This window comes from Entelurus aequoreus, linkage group LG14, assembly GCF_033978785.1.
Source record: "Entelurus aequoreus isolate RoL-2023_Sb linkage group LG14, RoL_Eaeq_v1.1, whole genome shotgun sequence".
Classification (NCBI taxonomy): Eukaryota; Metazoa; Chordata; class Actinopteri; order Syngnathiformes; family Syngnathidae; genus Entelurus; species Entelurus aequoreus.
The window spans coordinates 49165371-49177870 of NC_084744.1; the positions used below are offsets into that span (position 1 = coordinate 49165371).

Sequence of the window (12500 nt, forward strand, 5' to 3'; positions counted from 1 at the left end):
TATATATATATATATATATATATATATATATATATATATATATATATATATATATATAGATATGTATATATATATATATGTAAATATGTATATGTATACATATACATATATATATATATATGTATATGTATACATATACAAATATATATATATATATATATTTTTATATATATATATATATATATATATATATATATATATATATATATATATATATATATATATATATATATATATATATATATATATGTATATATATATATATATATATATATATATATATTTACATATATATATGTATATATGTGTATATATATATTTACATATATTATATATATATATATATATATATATATATATATATATATATATATATATATATATATATATATATATATATATATATATATATATATATATATATATATATATATATATATATATATATATATATATATATATATATATATATGTATATATTAGGGCTGCAACTAACGATTAATTTGATAATCGATTAATCTGTCGATTATTAATTCGATTAATCGATTAATAATCGGATAAAAGAGACAAACTACATTTCTATCCTTTCCGGTATTTTATTGAAAAAAAACAGCATATTGGCACCATACTTATTTTGATTATTGTTTTTTGTTTGTACATGTTGCAGTTTATAAATAAAGGTTTATTAAAAAAAATAAAAAAATAAAAATTTTAAAAAAATAAAAATTGCCTCTGCGCATGCGCATAGCATAGATCCAACGAATCGATGACTAAATTAATCGCCAACTATTTTTATAATCGATTTTAATCGATTAGTTGTTGCAGCCCTAATATATATATATATATTTATATATATATATATATATAGTATGTGTATGTGTTTACATATTACATTAATATAATTGATATATCATTAAAGGCCTACTGAAACCCACTACTACCGACCACGCAGTCTGATAGTTTATATATCAATGATGAAATCTTAACATTATAACACATGCCAATACGGCCGGGTTAACTTATAAAGTGACATTTTAAATTTGCCGCTAAACTTCCGGTTCGAAACGCCTCTGAGGATGACGTATGCGCGTGACGTAGACCGGGGAACACGGGTATGCCTTCCACATTGAAGCCAATACGAAAAAGCTCTGTTTTCATTTCATAATTCCACAGTATTCTGGACATCTGTGTTCGTGAATCTGTTGCAATCATGTTCATTGCATTATGGAGAAGGAAGCTGAGCAAGCAAAGAAGAAAGTTGTCGGTGCGAAATGGACGTATTTTTCGAACGTAGTCAGCAACAACAGTACACAGCCGGCGCTTCTTTGTTTACATTCCCGAAAGATGCAGTCAAGATGGAAGAACTCGGATAACAGAGACTCTAACCAGGAGGGCTTTTGACTTCGATACACAGACGCCTGTAGAGAACTGGGACAACACAGACTCTTACCAGGATTACTTTGATTTGGATGACAAAGACGCAGACGTGCTACTGTGAGTATGCAGCTTTGGCTTCTAAACATTTGATCGCTTGACCGTATGTGCGCAACTTATTTTTGCGTATGTACGTAACTTTTTTAAAATATATAAGCTTTATGAACCTTGGGTTAGGTGAACGGTCTTTTGGGCTGAGTGATTGTGTGTGTTGATCAGGTGTTTGAATTGTATTGGCGTGTTCTATGGAGCTAGGAGCTAGCATAGGAGCTAGGAGCTAGCATAACAAACACGCAGGTGTTTTTATGCAGGATTAATTTGTGGCATATTAAATATAAGCCTGGTTGTGTTGTGGCTAATAGAGTATATATATGTCTTGTGTTTATTTACTGTTGTAGTCATTCCCAGCTGAATATAAGGTACCGTGAGTATGCAGCCTTGGCTGCTAAACATTTGATAGCTTGACCGTATGTGCGCGTCACGTACGTAACTTTTTAAAAATATATAAGCTTTATGAACCTTGGGTTAGGTGAACGGTCTTTTGGGCTGAGTGATTGTGTGTGTTGATCAGGTGTTTGAATTGTATTGGCGTGTTCTATGGAGCTAGGAGCTAGCAGAGGAGCTAGGAGCTAGCATAACAAACACGCAGGTGTTTTTATGCAGGATTAATTTGTGGCATATTAAATATAAGCCTGGTTGTGTTGTGGCTAATAGAGTATATATATGTCTTGTGTTTATTTACTGTTGTAGTCATTCCCAGATGAATATCCGGTCACCCCCGGCTCTCACAGCATCTTCCCTATCTGAATAGCTTCAACTCCCCACTAGTCCTTCACTTGCACTTTACTCATCCACAAATCTTTCATCCTCGCTCAAATTAATGGGGAAATTGTCGCTTTCTCGGTCCGAATCTCTCTCACTTCATGCGGCCATCATTGTAAACAATAGGGAACTTTGCGTATATGTTTAACTGACTACGTCACGCTACTTCCGGTAGGGGCAAGCCTTTTTTTTATCAGATACCAAAAGTTGCAATCTTTATCGTCGTTGTTCTATACTAAATCCTTTCAGCAAAAATATGGCAATATCGCGAAATGATCAAGTATGACACATAGAATAGATCTGCTATCCCCGTTTAAATAAAAAAAATTCATTTCAGTAGGCCTTTAATATAATAGAAATATAGATATGACGAGTATGCGAAAGTTCAACTCCTACCTTGTTTATGGTTAGTGGATGTTTTTTAACATAATATCCACATAGTTCAGTGAGCTGGTTGTTATGTGTGACCATGTGTTTTGACTTTTTGTGTTGGTTGCATTTTTTTTGCGCCATGATTAGGGAAGGTTGTTTGGATTGGGTCTTTTAAATAAATGTTGTGCTCCATTCACTTCAAATCACAATTCCTAATTTACTCACATTGTCCACAAGATGACAATAAAATTGCAGCAATCAAATTGTCAGATATTCAAAATTAATTGGAAACACCCCGTGGGCAAAATTCCTTATTAAACTCATAACGTCTCATGGGCCGGTGGGCCGTAGTTTGGAAACCCCAGTGCTAGATGTTTTGGTTTGATCTTATTAAGTTAGCTGTGACATTTGTTACGCGATCTAATGGCGGGATGCAACTTAAAGCCTGACAATTATCCACTTCTTGTTCTCTTGCTGCATCTAAAAAAACTCCTAAGTTGAGGTACTATTGTACTTAAAATGTTTTTTTGTTCATGACAGTCACTCTCTAAAGGCAGACTTTTGGATACATCTCATTAGTGTCATGTCTGTGTGATCATGTTTTGTTTTGGTTATGTTCGGTTTGGTTTTTCGTCACTTAGTTCCTGCTTTTTCACTCCCTTGTTTTTGTTTCCATGACAACCCATTAGTTGCACCTGTTTTCACGTTCGGACTCACACACCTGTCATTAATCATGTTCAAGACTATTTAAGCCAGGAAGTCAGCCTGGCGACATTGACTTCTGCTACTTCTGACACCCATGCTATCCTTTGCTTCCTGTTGATACCATAGTTCATGCTCCATGCTTTCCAAGTAAGTTTTTGTTTATGACCATAGTTCAGTTTATGTGTTAACGTTCTTTTGTTTCATAGCCAAGTTTGTTCTCCGCCTTGTGCTTGCACCCTTTTTTTGTAGTTTATAGTGTTAAAATCATGTATTTACCTCCAAGCCATGTCCGATCCAACTTTACTTGCATCTCGGGAAAACAAACACCCCATAGTCCACGTCTTGACAATTAGATTGTGCGGATTCACCACCTTTGTTAAGGACTATTTGTATTAAGTATTGTTCATACATTATTAAAGTAGCAAAAGCTCACATTTTTTGCCCTCAAGTGACCAAGATCGGATATTTTTTGCCAGTCTTTACGCTCCAAAGTGCTTCAAATATAATATTTTTGCATCATATTCAGGCCACATCAAGAGGTAGTCCAAATCTGATTGGAATCTGATCTTTTCTAACCTGAATACGACCCGTATGAAACTTGTTCGTTATGTTTGGGCGAACTACATCATTTGTGTACCGCGGAGAAAAAGACGCAGACCGCCAAAAAAGTATTCTTTTTCGACGGTTGAATTTTTGGTGCATCAGTAGTCAATAGTGCACAAATAGTAGGCTGTATGTAATATATGAAGATATACTTTGATTCCGATAGAAATAGCGATTGTTGAAGGACCAGAATTGACGCTGTGGTGTATTTGCTTACATGTTACGTACATTGCGTAAGTTGTTTATGTAAGTGAGTTGAAAAATAAATCTAACGTATATTCACGCTGATGTCCGTGTTGCCTCAACAGAACCCTTTGTTTTTAGGTTAGAGTTTGTATCCAATCAGAATTCAGCTAGCTTATGTTGCCATGCTGTACAAAATCTGCCCGAGGCCTTCAGAATCAACAATGTCTGTGCACTCTTATGTGAACGGACACATACAGTTGATAGATAATTGCGATAGCCAATCAGATCACGAGTTGTTGTCAGTAAGGCCTTACATTGAACGTGACATTTACGCATCCTGTGATTGGATACTCATCGGGACCGTTAGCGGATGAATTTGAGAACACATACAGTTGAGAGACAGTTGCGATAGCCAATCAGATCACAAGTTGTTGACAGTAGCCTATCTAGGTAGCCTGATGTTAACGAGACTGTGATTGGATACTCACTTGTCATTCCAAAGTGAGTATCCATTCACAAGTTTCAATACGGCGTCAAATAGGTTCTATAAATTGTGAGTTCAAATATAAAATGTTTTTGCTTTTAGTATGTTTTTTGCAATTTTAATTTTGACAGTACCACATACGATATGTTTTAATTGCTGATACGTTTTAATTGTTTTTTTAAATGCGCCAGAAAATAGACCGTTTTGTACACTGTTGATGCGATTCAATGCACAGTCAATGTGTTTCTGTATAGTATTTTTCCAGTGATGGTCATGTGGTGACAAATTATGGTAATTTGAGAGGTAATCATTGAAGTCGGACATCACTGAAGGCCTAGGTGGGAAACGCACGGCCCGCCGCTGGATTACACAATATATATCCATTCATACATTATATTACTTTAATTCGTTTTCACGTAAAGAACACTCACTTTTAAGGTGTGGTAAATGTTATTTAGCAAAGTAGTAGTAGTAGCGACTTCATTGTTCATTTACGGAATCCGGTCAACTTTTGACTTTATCGAACTGTGCATGCTAGTGACGTCTGATAAAGATCACATTTTACTTGCAGAGTTAAGTCAGCTGTAACATTTCTAAAAAGTCAGATTCGGGCCACTTTGACCTGCAGTGGTTGGTGAACGTAGTCTTAGTTTATGATTTGAGATTTTCTTTCTTCTTTTTTTTCCTTTCTCGTAGGGAACAAAGCAACAAGCGTCGTGTTAAGGAGATTGTGAAGGAGTTTTCTCTACTTTGCAGAGGCCTGCAGGGGTCCGGACACTCCGATTACTAGACTACTTTTTTCCCCAGGAGCATTAAACTACACACAAAAAAAGAGAAGAAGAAAGCGTGGACTTTATTGTAAGTTTTGAGCATGTGTTTTGTTGTTGTTGTTGTTGTATAAACTAGTCAAACTACACTCCTCAACAAAAAAAAGACACAGTCAAGACAGATTTTTCGGATTCTTTTAAAAATGTGCCGTGATTACGCGATAGAGTTCTTGAACATATATAATATAATAATAATAATATATATATATATATATATATATATATATATATATATATATATATATATATATATATATATATATATATATATATATATATATATATATATATATATATATATATAGTATATATATATATATATATATATATATATATTTATTTTTTTGGATCATGAAACACTTCAACAACAACAAAAAAGAAATAATGATTACATGATTTTTGTTGACGGATGACATCATTGATGAGGGGGTACAGCGGATACCACGGTTATTTTGCTTCCTCCCTTACTTAATTGTGAGTGAAGTATCCATTACTGACCTGATGTGACCGAAAGAAAAAGAGATGATACCTTGTGGTTGTTTGAGCACACTGCAGCTAGTCCTGGATAGTCCCACTCCTTAATGCCTCAGTCACACGCATGATTCTCACAGGAATGAGGCAAAAATACAGTCATACCTACTTTAGAGAGCTTGAAGTGCATATTGTTGGTTTAAAAATACAAAAATAAAAAAGTGTTGTGTTGGGAGTAGTGTGCTGCTGCAGCTTATCGGATTCGTGTGAAAAGGTTCAGCACAGACTTTGATTCCTGTCGGAAAACAAACACAGACATGTAAATGGGACAGACAAAAGATGAATATGTGATCTCAGAAATGTACCTTGGTGCAACGTGTTTTGCTGAAGATGTTCCAAAAGCGAAGGGTCTCATCCCCCGCACCTGTGACGATCGCCTCACCGTCAGGTGACATGGCCTGACAGGGAAGGCAAAGACAAACAGCAGGGTCCCAGTGAGGAATTGAAAAATATCAGCCAAGGTTCAAGGGGGCCCTTTTGGGGGTTGAAGGCATGTTACCATTTCTAAGAAGCTTTGGAAAGCATTTCCTACATAGAAACGTTGTAAAAATGCAAGAAAACATACCAATGGTTTCTTTCTATGCTATGAACTGAAAGCCACACCCCTTTTTCATGACTGTACATCATCAAAAAATATATCCATCGTATCAATACAACCATAGTGTATGTCATTAGTGCAATGTTTTGTCTGGATTGAGAAAATCTCTTCACAACATCACTATAAACCATTTCATGAATTAATGAAATATTGATGGCTATATTTGATAAAAAATATTGTAATTGTAAAAACTCAAATATTTTGTTGAACGACAGTCATTTAGATTGCATTCATGGTATCGGCTACAATTATAACAGGAAGATTTTTATTACATGTAATCTTAATAAATTCATGATTATACTGTGATGGCGGCGGCGATATGAAGGAGGCAGAATGACTGTGCACAAGTCAGTCTTTTATTTGTTTTCACAAAACTAGCACCGTATTGCTAACAGGCAGGGGCGCAACATGTCACTACACGATCAGTGCCGGAAGACACGATCGGTCCGCATGCGTGAAGACCACGTCACTTCCTGGTCTTGCAATATTTAACAACGGCGCTTCTACTCATGATGTTAATGAATGTTCTCATTCATCCAGGTCATTGTAATCTCAGGGCATTCAATCGATCGCAACTGGACTGTTTGGTTTGTCTTAGAAGACGTTTTGCTTCTCATCTGAGTAGACTTCATCAGTTCATGCTCATAGACTTAGATTGGTCAGATCTAGTCTTACATTTAGATTGGTCAGATCTAGCCTTAGACTTAGATTGGTCAGATCAAGCCTCAGACTGGTCAGATCAAGCCTTAGACTTGGATTGGTCAAATCTAGCCTTAGACTTGGATTGGTCAGATCTAGCCTTAGACTTGGATTGGTCAGATCTAGCCTTACATTTACATTGGTCAAATCCAGCCTTAGATTTACATTGGTCAGATCTATCAGGTACATCTAGTCTGACTAGATCTGACCAATCAGTTTATGAGCATCAGTTCTTGCTCATAAACTTAGATTGGTCAGATTAAGCAGGTATATCTAGTCTGACTAGAACTGACCAATGTTAAGTCAAAAATTAGATCTGACCAATCTAAGTCTATAAGCATGAACAATATTTTACGACTGAGCTTCTACTCATGATGTTAATGAATGTTCTCATTCATCCAGGTCATTGTAATCTCAGGGCATTCAATCGATCGCAACTGGACTGTTTGGTTTGCCTTAGAAGACGTTTTGCTTCTCATCTGAGTAGACTTCATCAGTTCATGCTCATAGACTTAGATTGGTCAGATCTAGTCTTACATTTAGATTGGTCAGATCTAGCCTTAGACATAGATTGGTCAGATCAGGCCTTAGACTGGTCAGATCTAGCCTTAGACTTGGATTGGTCAAATCTAGCCTTAGACTTGGATTGGTCAGATCTAGCCTTAGACTTGGATTGGTCAGATCTAGCCTTATATTTAGATTGGTCAGATCCGGCTTTAGATTTAGATTGGTCAGATCTTGCAGGTACATCTAGTCTGACTAGATCTGACCAATCAGTTTATGAGCATCAGGTCTTACTCATAAACTTAGATTGGTCAGATCTAGTCTTAGACTTAGTTTGGTCAGATTGAGCAGGTATATCTATTCTGACTGGATCTGACCAATCTTAAGTCTAAAATTAGATCTGACCAATCTAAGTCTATGAGCATGAACAATATTTTACGACTGAGCTTCTACTCATGATGTTAATGAATGTTCTCATTCATCCAGGTCATTGTAATCTCAGGGCATTCAATCGATCGCAATTGGACTGTTTGGTTTGTCTTAGAAGACGTTTCACTTCTCATTCGAGTGGACTTCATCAGTTCATGCTTATAGACTTGGATTGGTCAGATCAAGCCTGAGACTTAAATTAGTCAGATCTAGCCTTAGAATTTGATTGGTCAAATCTAGCAGGTATATCTAGTCTGAGTAGATCTGACCAATCAGTTTATGAGCATCAGTTCATGCCCATAAACATCGATTGGTCAGATCTTATCTTAGACTTCGATTGGTCAGATCTAGTCTTAGACTTAGATTCGTCAGATCAAGCCTTAGACTTGTCAGATCAAACCTTAGGCTTAGATTGGTCGGATCTAGCCTTAGATTTAGATTGGTCGGATCTAGCCTTAGACTCAGATTGGTCAGATTGAGCAGGTATATCTAGTCTGACCAATCTCAAGTCTAAAATTAGATCTGACCAATTTAAGTCTATGAGCATGAACAATATTTTACGACAGAGCTTCTACTCATGATGTTTATGAATGTTCTCATTCATCCAGGTCATTGTAATCTCAGGGCATTCAATGGAACGCAACTGGACTGTTTGGTTTGTCTTAGAAGACGTTTCACTTCACATCCAAGTAAACTTCACCAGTTCATGCTCATAGACTTAGATTGGTCAGATCTAGACTTAGACTTGGATTGGTCAGATCTAGTTTTAGACTTAGATTGGTCAGATTGAGCAGGTATATCTAGTCTGACTAGATTTGACCAATCTTAAATCTAAAATTAGATCTGACCAATCTAAGTCTGAGCATGAACTGAAGAAGCCTACTTGGATGAGAGGCAAAACATCTTCTAGGACAATTCTACTCATGTTCTATGATATTTAAATGTATTTTAATGTTTTGTATGAAAACAATAGCTTACCTAGGAGTAAAAGGGAACAAGAATATAAAAATGTACAAGGGGTAGATAAAAAAAAAAAAATTAAGGAGTATTATCACCACATTTTTCAACCACTTTTGCAGTGAATCACGCTCGGAGGGGCGCCACTGAATCCCATCGGGTACTTTTTTTTAAATGGTGATTTTTTTTTTTAACAACGCACGTACTGTAACTTACATCTATATCTGTGGTGTAACAAAAACTACAGTTTTAAATTGTGAATTTATGTATTCAATGTAAATAAAGTAGTAAAAAAAAAAGGTTGATTTCTTTGCCAATTAAGGCCGTTCAGGTTTCTGTCCGGTTTCAAAATAAATACTGTATTCTTTAGTAACATTTGTTTTGTATGTGATGTCTTACATATTATTGTTATTCAAATAAACATTACAAAAGAGAAAACCATTGTTACTGCGATGACGAACACATCCGGAACTGCTATAAAACAATTTGACAGAAGTGACGTTGTCTACGCGCATGCCTGGACACGACATGACATCCTCAGGAGAACAGCTCCTCTGACACTTCCTCGTTTCTTCTTCGCTATCAGACTAGGTCTAAAACTGCGGAAAGCTCGGCGCGGCTCTCTAAATCCCGCACTGGGTAATTACAGTTCACTACACAATATTCCCAACGCTTACTGTACTTTACAGCGCTTTTTCGGCAACTTCGGCTGTGCAGCCCTAGATCTAGTACAAGTTAGTGGGTTTAGTATTTGAAATCACGATTAACATCTTGAGACATAATATTTACTGGTCAACAACAATATATTCATGAAACAGGACGTGTGTTACAGCACTGATGTTGCCACAAGTATATCTCCTACTTTTACCCATCTACTGACTACATTCATCGTCTTTACCGCCTCACTAGTTAATCTACACTATAACACGGTCCAAACTTGCCATTTTTTCTCGACTTCACCAATTTTTTCCTCAGAGTTTTCAATTTACGTCAAGTGTTTTGCCAAGAGGATTATTTGTAGTATGCAAATTTTTAGAATATACTTGTTCTGTTTTTGGCCAAAGTCAGACAAAGAAAATAATCTGAAGTTGTCTTTATTTTTAAGTTATTATGCCATGATTTTACCAGTCCGTCCCGCATGGGAATAGATTTTCCTTCATGCGGCCCTTGAGCTAAAATTAGTTTGACACCCCTGAGTCTAAGCAGCCGATTAGCCACGATGTGCCGTAAAGCGTGAACAAGGCAGTTAGTGTAGACTGCACTCGCAGGCTGTACTCTTGACTAGGGATGTCCGATAATATCGGACTGCCGATATTATCGGCCGATAAATGCTTTAAAATGTAATATCGGAAATTATCGGTATCTGTTTCAAAATTATCGGTATCGATTTCAAAAAGTAAAATGTATGACTTTTTAAAACACCGCTGTGTACACGGACGTAGGGAGAGGTACAGAGCGCCAATAAAACTTAAAGGCACTGCCTTTGCATGCCGGCCCAGTCACATAATATCTACGGCTTTTCACACACACAAGTGAATGCAATGCATACTTGGTCAACAGCCATACAGGTCACACTGAGGGTGACCGTATAAACAACTTTAACACTGTTACAAATATGCGCCACACTGTGAACCCACACCAAACAAGAATGACAAACACATTTTAGAAGAACATCCGCACTGTAACACAACATAAACACAACAGAACAAATACCCAGAACCCCTTGCAGCACTAACTCTTCCGGGACGCTACAAAATACACCCCCCGCTACTCACCCCCACACACACCTCAACCTCCTCATGCTCTCTGAGTGAGAGCATGTCCTAAATTCCAAGCTGTTGTTTTGAGGCATGTTAAAAAAAATAATGCACTTTGTGACTTCAATAATAAATATGGCAGTACCATGTTGGCATTTTTTTCCATAACTTGAGTTGATTTATTTTGGAAAACCTTGTTACATTGTTTAATGCATCCAGCGGGGCATCACAACAAAATTAGGCATAATAATGTGTTAATTCCACGACTGTATATATCGGTATCGGTTAATATCGGAATTGGTAATTAAGAGTTGGACAATATCGGAATATCGGATATCGGCAAAAAAGCCATTATCGGACATCTCTACTCTTGACTGTACTTGGCCTGCTAGAGTGGTTAGCCGATCTCCAACGCACTATGGTTAGCTGGCTGCTAACCATGGTGCGTTGAAGATCGGCCAAGTTGGCAGTTTTATAGGGAAATCTTTAAAAAATAGAGTCATTCTGGATGTTTGAGACAGGCGGTGACAAAGATAATGAAAGATAAAAATGCTAAGGTCGTACCAGGTAAAGCACTCGGTAGGAGTGTCCCGTCAACTTGGCCACCTGCGTCAGCGACGGGTACTTCCACACCAAGATCTGGTTCTGAGAGTAGCCATGAGTGCTCACCTTTCACCAAACAATGGACACATTTTAATACATTAGAATTTGTAAAGCATCACGTACAGAAAGAAAAAACTCAAACAAAACCTGACCGTGTTTTTTGGGAAAAAATATTCCTAACGACAGCTGTAGGGTACCAGTAACAAACATAATGGTACAACAAGTATTACATGTCTGTGTCCTGGTTGCTTAGTACCATATGGCTGAAGTGACAATAAGTCAACAATAGTAATAAAAACACAACAGCCAATTGGGTTTAGTCTTAATGTGAAGAGACTCACTTCCTGGTCACATTTTTAAAAATAGTTTTAAAATAATCAACTCTTTTCCAACACACATTTTATGACAGTATACATACCTTTACACTTAGCATTACCTAAATCGTTACAGCTTTTATGATACCTAGTTTGACAAAGACATATTTACTTTTTAAATGAACTGGTTTATTGTTCATATACTGTATTTTCCGGACTATAGAGCGCATGAGATGCACCCTCTAAATTTTAGGGTAAAAAAATATATATTATACATCAATCAATCAATCAATCAATGTTTATTTATATAGCCTTAAATCACAAGTGTCTCAAAGGGCTGCACAAGCCACAACGACATCCTCGGTACAGAGCCCACATACGGGCAAGGAAAAACTCACCCCAGTGGGACGTCAATGTGAATGACTATGAGAAACCTTGGAGAGGACCGCATATGTGGGTAACATACATAATATATTATATATATTAGCCGCACAGCAGATATATATGTTGTTAAATTATTTATTTACACGGAAAGATTTTGTAATTGTTTATTTACATACCTTAATTGTTTCCAAACTGTGCCTGTAACACGGCAGTAAAACGGCTGATCAAACAAAACAAAAGTCATCGTCATGGTCCCGCTAGCTGCGGAAGCTAGCTCTTCAATCAGCTAAA

The 12500-nt window shown here is 36.5% G+C and overlaps 2 protein-coding genes across 4 annotated transcripts in view; one reads left to right on the forward strand and one right to left on the reverse strand.

The window, feature by feature from the left end:
• The window catches only part of LOC133665425 (importin-13-like), a 58894-nt gene extending 53361 nt beyond the window's left edge, over nucleotides 1-5533 (forward strand). For both annotated transcript variants that reach the window (XM_062070712.1, XM_062070713.1), the window contains one exon: nucleotides 5303-5533. In XM_062070712.1, the coding sequence (XP_061926696.1) occupies nucleotides 5303-5396 (94 nt within the window). In that variant the 3' untranslated portion in view covers nucleotides 5397-5533. The remainder of the gene's footprint in view (nucleotides 1-5302) is intronic.
• Nucleotides 5534-5785: 252 nt separating this feature from the next.
• LOC133664979 (fizzy-related protein homolog) overlaps nucleotides 5786-12500 on the reverse strand; it is a 69034-nt gene continuing 62319 nt past the window's right edge. For both annotated transcript variants that reach the window (XM_062070096.1, XM_062070095.1), the window contains exons 12-14: nucleotides 11473-11577; nucleotides 6270-6362; nucleotides 5786-6199 (exon numbers count right to left, since the gene is read on the reverse strand). In XM_062070096.1, coding sequence (XP_061926080.1) covers nucleotides 6158-6199; nucleotides 6270-6362; nucleotides 11473-11577 — 240 coding nt within the window. In that variant the 3' untranslated portion in view covers nucleotides 5786-6157. The remainder of the gene's footprint in view (nucleotides 6200-6269; nucleotides 6363-11472; nucleotides 11578-12500) is intronic.